At 47.1% G+C, this 13,237-nt stretch overlaps 1 protein-coding gene across 5 annotated transcripts in view; it reads left to right on the top strand.

Annotated features, from left to right (window-relative positions):
- The window catches only part of SPECC1L (sperm antigen with calponin homology and coiled-coil domains 1 like), a 126,794-nt gene extending 114,729 nt beyond the window's left edge, over positions 1–12,065 (top strand). For all 5 annotated transcript variants that reach the window (XM_068238324.1, XM_068238322.1, XM_068238319.1 and 2 more), the window contains 2 exons: positions 6,565–6,624; positions 6,730–12,065. In XM_068238324.1, the coding sequence (XP_068094425.1) occupies positions 6,565–6,624; positions 6,730–6,819 (150 nt within the window). In that variant the 3' untranslated portion in view covers positions 6,820–12,065. The remainder of the gene's footprint in view (positions 1–6,564; positions 6,625–6,729) is intronic.
- Positions 12,066–13,237: the final 1,172 nt, after the last annotated feature.

The raw sequence follows: 13,237 nt of genomic DNA, 5'->3' as shown, positions 1-13,237 counted from the left end.
CCATAACTTTCCAGATCTGTCATATTTCTGGGGTTCCTGAGATGGCAGCTTCACCAAACGTGGGGGAAGTGTAGCATGAGCCCCGGTGCTGGTTCTGAGGAAGTTTCAGAACCTTCGGAGGTAAGGACTGCCAGCTAGGCAGTTTCAAACTGCCCTGATGATACCACAGGGGTCCCACCCCTCATGTCTGGTATCAGGGCGCTGGGTAAATCGAGACAGACCTGAAAATGTTAATAAATCTGCCCTGACTTGTACGGTTCTGTGAGATAGAGCCCATATATGGGTAGATATGATTTCTAGCCCCAGTACAAGGGGAGGGCTCATCTCATCTTTGAAGGGGGTGTATGGCTCCCCGCCCTCACTCCCTCCTACTGAAGCAGGGGCATAAGAATGGCTGAGGACCCAAACTCAGTGTCCTCCACACTGAACCATCTTGCACTCATCAGATGCCAGCTTGAGGATATGCTGGCATCCACCTGGTCTGAACTCTGAACTCTGGACTTTGAAACCAAGAACTTTATGATTCTTCCCACAATAAGGACATCTTTCCAGGAACTAAGTATTTTTCTCCCTTCTATTTTTCATACTGGCTATTACTGTCTTAATAATTGTGATTTTTAATAATTGTCTGTATATATTAATTATTTATATTGCGTGAATAAACGACTTTCTCCAAGTCATTCACTTTCCGCTACCCTGCTTATCAGCACACACAGAAATGATCCCGGGTCTCTGAAGATACGCTACTGTTTGTTTGTTGTTGGCTAGACAGAATATCGTGTGTTTAACCGTGTTATTCGCAGGATTAGTCAGTCGGTTAGTGGGCCCCACGGTCCCATGATAACCGCGGTGGTGGCAGTTTACTCTGAACCAGTGGGTGAAGTGGTAATCACCCGTGTCTCACAGGCTCCCTTCTGAGTTGTCTGCGGCTAATTCTTAACGGTTCCTGCGCATTGACTGCGACCAGAGTTCGCACGATCCGTGCGCTGGCACCGTTTAGAAGGCTAAGTGCGGTCAGCCACAAGGGCTCTTGTGACAGTGTTAGGCAGCGGTTGGGACCTGTGTTGTGCTGAAAGTATCTGCGATAGCGCTAGCGCTATCGAGAAACGAACTAATTCGTTGGTGTAGCTGGAAGGCAATATATTTTTTATATATACAGAGAGACTGTGTAGCCAGTACCCCTCCCCAAAAGTTTTATTTTATTTGGCGTGGAAATGTCCGGGAACTACAAGAAAATGTGCCTGGCGGACCTGCAAAATCTTTGCCAAGAGAGAGGCATTGAGGTCGGCCGCAAGAAACAAGGGGACCTGGTAACGGAATTGTTTCAATGGGATACCCAGCAACTGCAGGAGCTGGATGTGTCTGCTGAGGTAGACGCTGACCCATCTGACTCAAGGAAAGGGGAACCAGAGACTGAGACTCCTGACCGTACAGAGGTTGTGCATCCTGAGGGCCCTGCATCAACAGTTACGCAGGAGAATGTCAGTGTGGACCCCAACCCCAAAGTTTCTGAAAATACTCGCCCGGAACTGGCCAGTACTGGACTGTCCAGGGGTGCTGACCCGGTAATGCAGCAGGCATTACAAAAGCTGATGGAGACTGACCTGGACAAGTACATGCAGTACATGGAAGCCCGCGAGGAGCGGGAACGCCAATCTGCAGAACGCAAGGCTGCTGCTGCTGCTGCTGCTGCAGAACGCCACGCGGAGAGGGATGCCGCTGAGCGGGAACGCCAACGACAGCATGAGCTAAACATGGCAAAAGTGCAACAGGCCAGCCGGAGTTCACCGCTCAGCCTCCCTGCTGAAGGAGCTGCAGCACCCGTAAGTGCAAAATTTAAATTTGCTAATATTGAAAAAGACACTGACATTGACTTGTTTTTGCGGTCTTTTGAAAAAGCATGCCGTCAGTATCGTCTGTCCCAAGACCAGTGGGCCAGACATCTGACACCTTTGCTGCGCTACAAAGCGCTTGATGCCTTCGCAGAATTGCCTGCGGAGAAGGATAATGATTATGCTGCTATAAAAGACGCTATCATTACTAAGTACCAGCTGACGCCAGAAGCCTATCGGAAAAAGTTCAGGGCCTGGCAGAAAAAGCCTTCTGATTCGTACCGAGATGTGGCCAGCAGCTTGCTCACCACACTCCGCCAGTGGACACTAGGCCTCACCAAAGGGTCTTATGATGTCCTGGAGGACTTAATAGTCCTCGAACAGTTTCTGAACATTTGCCCTGCTGATGTACGACAGTTTGTGTTAGAACGCAGGCCGGCTTCAGCCACTGTCGCTGCAGACCTTGCTGAGACTTTTGCAACTACCCGGGTGGCTGATACCCGCAGAACTGTCCCATCCAGCTGGAGAGGAGGTCAGCCCAATACCTCGGCAGACCCTCCTGCCCCTGTGAGCCGTCCGCCACAGAGGCCACCCAGCGCAGCTGCTGCACCCAGGCCTGCAGCGCCTGGAGAGGTCACCTGTCACTACTGCCGCCAGCCCGGACACATGAAATTCGACTGTCCGGAGCGGAGACAGACACCACCAGCACCTGGATCATCTGCATCACCTGCACCTCACCCACAGCAGAGGCAACCCGCCAGCGAACCACAGCCTGGATCATCAGATTTTGTCCTGTTTGCACGCGGACAGGAAATCCGCGACCGAACCGACCAGCAGCAACTTGTTAGAGTGAACGGCAAAGTTGTCACCGGATTTCGAGACACCGGAGCCGACATCACGTTAGTTCACTCACATCTTGTGCCAAAGGAGAGCATCAGCTCCAGCCGATCCCTTGCCCTTACTGGAGTAGAGGGCACCCTTTTCCACATAGCCCACGCAAGAGTGAAGCTGGATTGGGGAGTGGGAGGGGTCCACGAAAGGGTTGTTGGGGTTATGAAGGATCTCCCAGTCCCTGTGTTGCTGGGGACTGATTTGGGCAAGCTTGTGTCCTACTATGAACCTGCCACGACCGCCTTGTCGCTCACGGAAGGAGACGGACTCTCCACCCACCACCAGGTACTTTATACACTTGGGGGAGCACCAGGGGGAGGTGGGTTGAATGTGCCCAGTTCAAGGGTACCAGGTTCAATAGTGCCTGCTTCAAAGGCACCTGAGTTTGATGTACAGACTGTCTGTTGTGATGATGCTGTAACTGTACCTGAGTTTCTTGTACAACCTGTCTGTAATGAAAAAATGTCTATACCTGTCAATGTCATTACTGCATGCAATGATGATTTGAGTAATGCCCGTCTGTGCCATTCTGACAGTGTACCTGTGCTAGCAGTACCGCGCAGCTGCACTGCTCAGAACCCGAGCTCAGAACAGGTGGAGGGGGTTCCGGCCTCCTCCCCCCTCCTCTGACCGCAGGGATGAGACCTTTCAGCCGCTGGCCTCGTGTGACATGAGCCAGTTGGCTGAAACTGACAGCGCCATATTCTCAGCCGCACTACAAAGTGACCCAAGCCTGGAGGTGCTCAGGCAGCAAGCCGCTGAGCCCCTCGCAGACGGGGCCGCTTTCAAGGTGTACTGGGAAGGTGGGAGACTGTACAGTGAGTCTGTACAGCCCCCTACAGGTAGATCCCACGCGGATACCAAGTGGCTTGTGGTCCCGAGTGCGTTCAGGGGACATGTGCTGAAATCCGCACATGGTAATCCTCTGACAGGGCACTCGGGTGTCCGCAAGACACTCGCCGGTATTCGGAAACAGTTTTATTGGCCCCGGATGAACAGGGATGTAGCCAACTACTGCAGGGCATGTGCCGTCTGTCAGGAGCTGGGAAGGTCCAGGGATTCCCGCGGGGTTCCCTTAGGTCCACAGCCACTCAGCAGGGGAACCCTGCGTGGGCTGGCTGTTGACCTAACCAACCCACTGCCCGTTGTCAGCAGTCCCGGCAGACACCACGTCCGACTGCAGTGGCGCAAACGCCCTGTCCAGAGCGGTCCATGTTGGGTCAACCCTGGGGGTAGCAGACCGCGACCGGTCCAGGGGAACCGAGCCACAGGCTCCAATAGGTTTTCCTGCCGTACCGGCAACTCGAGGCCCGTCAGCCAGGTTAGCGGCGCCGCCACACATCTTGCGGATGAGTGGCTAAGCCACGGACAAGGGGGAGGGCTGTCACGGACGATTGCGGGGACGCAGGCGCGTCCTGGAACCGCCCGTGAAGAAAAAGCAATCGCACTAGATTCCCTGCATCGATTGCGCTTCAAAACGGTACAATCTGGGTTGAGTGTGTAGGGACAGCTGAAGTCCTTTTCTTAGCAAAGAGAGCACCATTCCAAAGGCTGGATGGCTCTTTTGATATGCTAATGAGCCTGAGCCTAATCTGCCCCAGAGAGTCCCTGGCTTCAAGCTGTGCTGATGGCCCATCCATCAGGTATAAGGTGACAAGCACCATTGCAGGAGCAATCTAGTTGGGCTAAAAGCCAGACCCACTGGCTCATTCCCAGCAGGGGAGGCGACACCTCGCTGGCTGCTCCAAACTTCAAAGAGCCTTTGCCTGGGAATAACCTGAGTCTCATAGCAAATCCATAACTTCCCAGATCTGTCATATTTCTGGGGTTCCTGAGATGGCAGCTTCACCAAACGTGGGGGAAGTGTAGCATGAGCCCCGGTGCTGGTTCTGAGGAAGTTTCAGAACCTTCGGAGGTAAGGACTGCCAGCTAGGCAGTTTCAAACTGCCCTGATGATACCACAGGGGTCCCACCCCTCATGTCTGGTATCAGGGCGCTGGGTAAATCGAGACAGACCTGAAAATGTTAATAAATCTGCCCTGACCTGTACGGTTCTGTGAGATAGAGCCCATATATGGGTAGATATGATTTCTAGCCCCAGTACAAGGGGAGGGCTCATCTCATCTTTGAAGGGGGTGTATGGCTCCCCGCCCTCACTCCCTCCTACTGAAGCAGGGGCATAAGAATGGCTGAGGACCCAAACTCAGTGTCCTCCACACTGAACCATCTTGCACTCATCAGATGCCAGCTTGAGGATATGCTGGCATCCACCTGGTCTGAACTCTGGACTTTGAAACCAAGAACTTTATGATTCTTCCCACAATAAGGACATCTTTCCAGGAACTAAGTATTTTTCTCCCTTCTATTTTTCATACTGGCTATTACTGTCTTAATAATTGTGATTTTTAATAATTGTCTGTATATATTAATTATTTATATTGCGTGAATAAACGACTTTCTCCAAGTCATTCACTTTCCGCTACCCTGCTTATCAGCACACACAGAAATGATCCCGGGTCTCTGAAGATACGCTACTGTTTTTTTGTTGTTGGCTAGACAGAATATCGTGTGTTTAACCGTGTTATTCGCAGAATTAGTCAGTCAGTTAGTGGGCCCCACGGTCCCATGATAACCGCGGTGGTGGCAGTTTACTCTGAACCAGTGGGTGAAGTGGTAATCACCCGTGTCTCACAGGCTCCCTTCTGAGTTGTCTGCGGCTAATTCTTAACGGTTCCTGCGCATTGACTGCGACCAGAGTTCGCACGATCCGTGCGCTGGCACCGTTTAGAAGGCTAAGTGCGGTCAGCCACAAGGGCTCTTGTGACAGAGTGCATGTGCAGAAACACACAGAGCAATGCACGTAATCCATACCAAGAGCTGAGCAATCAGGACAAGGTAAAACGCATTCACATAGTGACAGTACATGTGCAGAAACACACAGAGCAATGCACGCAATCCATACCAAGAGCTGAGCAATCAGGAGAAAGTAAACCGCATTCACATATTGGGAGTGCATGTGCAGAAACACACAGAGCAATGCACGTAATCCATACCAAGAGCTGAGCAATCAGGACAAGGTAAACACATTCACATATTGGCAGTACATGTGCAGAAACACACAGAGCAATGCACGTAATCCATACCAGGAGCTGAGCAATCAGGACAAGGTAAACACATTCACATATTGGCAGTACATGTGCAGAAACACACAGAGCAATGCACGTAATCCATACCAAGAGCTGAGCAATCAGGACAAGGTAAACACATTCACATATTGGCAGTACATGTGCAGAAACACACAGAGCAATGCACGTAATCCATACCAAGAGCTGAGCAATCAGGACAAGGTAAACACATTCACATATTGGCAGTACATGTGCAGAAACACACAGAGCAATGCATATAATCCATACCAGGAGCTGAGCAATCAGGACAAGGTAAACCGCATTCACATATTGGCAGTACATGTGCAGAAACACACAGAGCAATGCACGTAATCCATACCAGGAGCTGAGCAATCAGGACAAGGTAACGCATTACATTGAGCAGGACAAGGTAAATCGCATTCATATATTGGTATTACTGTACATATGCAGCAATACATAGAGCATTGCACGTAATCCATATCATGAGATGAGTAATCGGGGGCCAATTGCAGGAACTGAGCAGTCAGAAAATGTAGAAGAAAAATGGAATTGAATAAGTGCCAGAGATACAGATTCCACTCAAGGAGCTGATTGGAATGATAGCTCAGCATGAGGCATGCAGCCACACCGCAGTAATCACATCTTTGCTATCATGTGTTTTTATCATAGAATTACATACGTGTTTCTATTTTCAGAGGAGAAATTTCACATTGGCCTTCCAGGCAGCTGAAAGTGTAGGAATCAAATCCACTCTGGTATGTCTACATTTCTTTTTCTTCCAAGATGGACATGTGTATAATTAGTTACAATGCATTCTATCATCAAGGTCAATGATCTTCTCTGATGTTTGTCAATTGCAGGACATTAATGAGATGGTACGAACAGAGCGACCAGATTGGCAGTGCCTCATGACGTATGTTACTTCAATTTACAAGTACTTTGAAACCTGATCATGTGTCTCACGCGGGTTTCTTAATACCTTCTCCATCTGGAATATTGGATTCTACTTCCCTGAGTGAGGAATGCAGAGGCTTTTCCCAGGAATCAGACACAGGCCTGTTATATGAGAGGCCTTGTTGTGTCTTCTTTGCTTCTACAGGTCTCACGGAACCACCACTTTGTATCAAGATATACATCCTAATACATAAGCTAAGGAGCATCCCCATCTGTATAGATGCCCTTTGCATGGCACAGGCAATATACAAATAAATGCAGCTTACACTATCTCAGGATGCAGCTCGTGCCAAGGCAGTGGAAGTGACGAGTGCTGTGGGCGTGTTCATATTCTCGGTGATGTTTTCCTAGTGCCTTAGCAATGTGTGAAACTTACAGCTGCTCCAACCCCTCATCAGGAATAGTCCTACTTTTCCAGGATGCATTATAACAAAGCCACAGGATACCCACTAATGCACATAGAGTGCCAACACCTTACTCGCTGCCTTCTGAGTCCCGATTGTCTTTTCTTCGTGCCTATAACACTAAGTGATGATATTGTGAATGTTACGCCACATCTTGTCTGTTGGTCTGTGCATTGGTTCAGTCATGTCATAGCAGACAACAGATTGCTGCATGTACAGTGTTTTTGCAGAGTAACCATGGTCATGGTTACTCTTGGACTTATCCCACATTCCTTCAAGAGACTTTGTTGACAAATGTTGAGAAACTTGGGCAGTTCTTAGTGTGCTTGCCCTCACCCAAGTATCCCCAAATCCGTTTGACCGCTTTCCAGGACCGAGTGTCGGCTTTCTAACCATGTTCGACAATTTTAGCAACTGTATAGAACTGGACAGACTGCAAGGTTGCCTAAGCACAATCACCTGCAGCAAAGCTTATATATGCTTTTGTGGGGCTTTCATCACCTTAATTGTTGCCATAAGTGTCCACGTAAGTGGTTCAATCACTCTTCTGTCACCTGTTGGCCTGCAACAGCCAACCCACTCTGGTGTTTGCTTTTATGCAGCTTTATAAAATGGCCTTCCTGTGTGAACTCATGCAATAACCGCACAATTACCAGGTGGTGGATAAGGCCTGGAAAGAGATTGTAGAAACTTTACATTTTCATGCTAAACATTTCTAATTGTGTTCCAGATATTTTCATAGGAGTCCTCTGTATTGTTAAGCTTTGTTTTAATAGGTCACTATAGAATTTACATGAACCAAAGTTAATCATCCAGAATGGCTCCATAGGTCATCGTTTGAATTGGATTGATGTTAGTCTTTACTTGGCCAAGGGCATCCAAACTAACACCAAACAGGAGTTTAACTTTTCAACGGAACTTATCGAATGTGTACAACATTCCCTGCCTCACCTTGCTGTGGTTACATTTTTACTGCTATGTATTGAATGTTTTTGTTCGCCTCCTGGCAGTAAGGGGTTAAATCCTACGGTATTATTCCCAGCCTTCATATTGCCAGATTCAGAGGTATCTTATAAGGTCAAATAACATGGAGGGCATTCATTGTTAAATACCATTTACATTTGCTTACAACACTATAGATCTTTTTATTCTATATATTGTAGATTTTTTTTCCTTTCCAGGCTAATTTATTGTTTTGCTATCTTTCTTAACCTTCTTAACTTTCCTGAAATGCACAACTGTTGGTTGTTAACTGTTTGCCAAATATGACTTTTTTTGTACATGGCTCTCAGAATGTGTGGTAGGATCTACTTATATGTATGACTGAATTGTTAGGCTCTGTTCTTGTATGTTAAAGTGTGTCTGTTACATACACAGGGGAGCAGACATTTTGTAAACTGAAGCGGCATAATCTGATGAAAAATCCATTTCGTGAGGTGGGCTAGCATGTAACCACAGTGATGCTGCTGACTGCTTGTGACTTCATGGTACACTATTCCTACTTTGCACACCCTCATCATAGAAGTGTAAAGAAAAATCTTAAAATGGATGACCTAGCTTTTAAAGTGAACCTGTCATTTTGATGTAATTAAGGTATACCTGACCCAAGACAAAGCTACCTAAAGTAAGCATAGAGTTCCTGCTGGATCCACATACCTCTGTGCATTGCCTATTCCTCTTTTCTTCCCTGCCCCTTGAGGATAGGAGGGAACATCACAGCAAAACTTTCTGTCTGAGCATTTGACTTTAGCCAAAAGTCTTACTTTTCAAGGAGTGATTACGGAGACCAAGGGGAATGAGGAGAGGAACGGACGAAGCACAGAGGTATGTGGATCTAGCATGGACATACAAGTGTGCTTGGGTAGCGTGCGTTTGTCTTTGATAAACCATGCCTTATTGTTTGCCAAATATTCCACTGAGCATTAATTGTACACCGACAAAAGCTTCAGGTTGCCTTCACAATGCCACGTTGCAGAGCTGCGTGATGGTCTTATAATGCAGCTTACCGCACTGCAATGCTAATCCTATGGAACGTTCACAGTGCAACGTTAGCGACGCATTGTAACTTTAGCGTTATGGTAACTCGCTGTTTTCAGTGCGTTACCTCTCAACGTAGACACATTGCGACTTTAACATTGCATAAAAATGCAACGTCCCACTGTGAATGCGACCTAAAGCATTGCCTGCACAAACTTTTACATTTCATGCAGAGAAGTGCTAAGGAGCTACATTTACCATTAAATAACCTGACTAATCAATGAAATATTGGCCACTCTGGGATGGAGGTTGTCAGTTTCTAGCTTCAGTAGCCACTGTGGTATATATCTCCTTGACAGCTGTCAATTTCCCTTGGTTGTGATTAGGACGGGCAACACTAATTTATGTGGCCATTTTCTTAGCTGTTTTAAATAGCTTGGAAACTGTCTGGGGAAACATTATCTAGAGATTTCTCTGGTAATGTTGGAGTCATCCTAGATCAGTGATTGCTAACCTTGGCACTCCATCAGTGGTGGAACTACAAGTCCCATGAGGCATTGCAGTACTCTGACAGCTCTAAGCATAACTCATGGAGGCAGAGGCATGATGAGATTTGTAGTTTTGTCACAGCTGGAGTGCCAAGGTTAGCCATCACTGTCCTAGATGAGTGGTCTTTGGCAGTGTTTGGTGAGATTTGTGTTTATGCACTGTTCAGAAACAGCTGTATGCTACACTTCAGGGACAGCAGACACTAAAGCTGAATTAGGAAGCACGGTGGTACAGCGGTTAGCGTTCTCGCCTTGCAGCTCTGGGTCCCGGGTTCCAATCCCAGCCAGGTCAGCATCTGCAAGGAGTTTGTATGTTCTCCCCGTGTCTGTGTGGGTTTCCTCCGGACACTCCACTTTCCTCCCACATCCCAAAAACATACAGAGAAGTTAATTGGCTTCCCCCTAAAATTGGCCCTAGACTAAATTACATACATTGCACGACACATAAATAGACCTATGACTATGGTAGGGATTCGATTGTGAGCCCCTCTGAGGGACACTTGGTGACAAGACATTATATACTCTGTACAGCGCTGCGTAATATGTCGGCAATATATAAATTAGACCATGAGTCTGGTTTCACCATGAGGCTGGGTGCGATCATTCTGCAACAGGATACCCCAGAGCATGACTATCGCACTGTACCACTGGCCCGTTCATATTGGCCTGCAGCATATTGCACCAACAGGTTAATTTGCGCAGCGCCGCCCCCTAAATGGTGACTTGTTCCCTGCTTGACAGTAAGTAAATCACTGTATTTCCCCAATCGACTTATGCGCACTGCTACCGCCGCAATCTATTCTATTATAGATTGTTGCAGTGTCATAGACTACCATGCAAATGCTTGCCACAAAGTACCACCCGTACCGTGCGCCAGTGCACTGCTGAGTTTGCATTGCCTGAGCGTCGTCGTGAGCACTTCCGCGTCACGGCACACTGCGGGTAGTGTGGCCAGCCTTAATGAGCGGCAGGGCAGCATACTGTGCTGCTATGTGATGTGGTATGTGAAAGTATCCTGAAGGACCGCCCTCTGCCAAGAATCTAGCATGTGTACAGGAGCTAACCCAGCATGCTGGATGTTTAGCGATGCACAGCCAATCCCTGTCCTTATACTGTGTTTTTTTTCTGGCATCCAGGAAGTACTGTAATCTTAGGACACTAGCCACTCCAAAATGCTAGCTAGGCATACACTATAGAAATGCTCATTTAAACGGCCATATTTTTAAAGCAGTTATTCAGCAGTGACACTGAAGGCTTTTGAAAGCACCTGTGCAAAATACCTAATGCTGGGCATACACTGGTTAATCGGCCGCCAGATCGACTCCCGCCACATCACCGCTCGTCCGCGTGGATCGATTCCCGCTCGTCCCCGCCGGCGCTCCTTATCAGCCGCTCGATTCCTCGCTATTGTCCGTCGGCGGGGATCAAGCGTGGAATCTATCCAGCAGGTCATCAGACCTGTCAGATATTATCAATCGAGCCATCAGCGGCTCGATTGATAAGGAAAAGAAACTGTATGCCCAGCATAAGGCCCTAAGGGAGAATTGGAAGAGATCCCATTAAGAGGTATAGATGACCTAATAAGCAGCTGCTGTGGAATGCATGCTTCAACTCTGTCTCAGACCCCTTAAATCCTTCAACACTGATTGGACAGTCGTCAGAGTTATACATTAATACATGGTGCATCTCAGAACAGGATTTACAATAATGATGCCCAATGTAAACATGGTTCATACCTCATTTGCTGACATGATAGGTTTCCTTTAATTAAGGTGGTCTAACAATGGTACCTAATACAAATATCCAATAATACATTTCCCTGTTTATTTTTAATTTTTATTTTCTACTATCGTTTTCTGAAGAGTTTTAGCAGAGAATAAGATTAAGTTCAGCCTTTCATATGTATTGAAGGTCACAGTGGAAGTCTCCAGCACCAGTGTGTGGTACATGCTCTCAAATGCTACCTCACAAAATGGTTACTGCCTCTGTATATGGAGTAGGAATGCATTAAATATTGAGTGTTTAAACATACTGCCTTCTTTATACTGGCAGACCTGCTAGCAGCCAGCCTTTGCTTTGATAATTATGAAGCTTTAACTACATCCTGTCTTGAGGATTTCTAACCTACTAGAGAACAGTTACAAAACAATCAAAGAGTTGTCTGCAGGCCTTTCTGCTAGCAAGGTGTTAATGGCAGTCTTTTATTATTATTTTATTAAAAATGTTATATAAATATATATTACATATGTTATACATGCATTGGCTTTGCGATGCAGAAGGGCATTTCATAAATAAAAATAAGCTTCAATTCTTTGCTGTGTTTGTTTCTGGATACATCTTAAAGTGGTATAAAACTCAGCATTGCTTCATTGCTCTAAAAAGATTCTAAACAGCATACCAGAAAAAAAAAAATCGGAAACAAAGCAGTGTTCAAACAGTTAAACATAGCATTTTCTTATTCAGGGAGAAGCTTAAATCTGAATTCGAAGTTGAGAAAGTTATTACATTATCTTGTTTGTTTCCTTATCGGCCATCGTTAGTAAAAAAAAAAAATCCTAGCAGTGCTTCAGTTGAGCACAAGTGTAGCGTGTACACAGAAGACAAATTCTCCCTAGTATACATTATAATATATAAATACAGCAGCTGTGCAGTAGTGGTGTATGGACAGATGGACAGAAAGGGGGCATGGCTTCAGTTGTAAATGCATTTTTTTATTTTGTGTGTGTGTATTCTGCATACTTTTTTTTTCAAAACAAACACTGCCGGCAACACAGTAAGGTTGTAAACAATGCAGCCTTGCCATTACTAGGCTAGGGGTCAAGCTTGACAAGATTTACTTAACGACTCTAAGACCACTCCACGCCAATGGGCGTGGCTGCGGCGACAGCCCCAGGACCGCCTAACGCCAATTGGTGTCAAGTCCTGGGGCTGCAGTTTGCAGGAGATCGCGCGCGTATCTCCTGCTCGGGGGGCGGAGCTCCGCCCTGCCTTCAGTCTCCGCTCGGGAGACTGTTAGACGGCGAAACCGCCGTCTTTACATGTAGTGCAGCGCTGTACTGGGGACAGCCGTGTGACACGGCTGTCCCCCTGGGGGACAAGAGAGCGATCGGCTCTCATAGGCAGAAGCCTATGACAGCCGATCGCCGTGATTGGCCGGCTGGGGGGAGGGAGGGGATTGGGGAAAAAAATATTCCAAAAATAACAACATAAATATTTATTTCAAAAAAAATAACACAAGGGGGGGCGATCAGACCCCAACCAACAGAGAGCTCTGTTGGTGGGGAGAAAAGGGGGGGATCACTCTTGTGCTGTGTTGTGCGGCCCTGCAGCTTGGCCTTAAAGCTGCAGGGGCCAATTATGAAAAAAAAAAGCCTGGTCTTTAAGGGGGGTTTACCACTGCGGTCCTCAAGTGGTTAAAGAGAACCAGAGACGAAGCACCCTCATCTATTTTACCATATATATCAGTGGGAACATCACGGTAAACA

The sequence above is a fragment of the Hyperolius riggenbachi genome, chromosome 1 (assembly GCF_040937935.1).
Source record: "Hyperolius riggenbachi isolate aHypRig1 chromosome 1, aHypRig1.pri, whole genome shotgun sequence".
In the NCBI taxonomy this organism is placed as follows: domain Eukaryota; kingdom Metazoa; phylum Chordata; class Amphibia; order Anura; family Hyperoliidae; genus Hyperolius; species Hyperolius riggenbachi.
The sequence above is the reverse complement of the archived record's forward strand: the minus strand, read 5'-3'. Positions and strand labels throughout refer to the sequence as shown.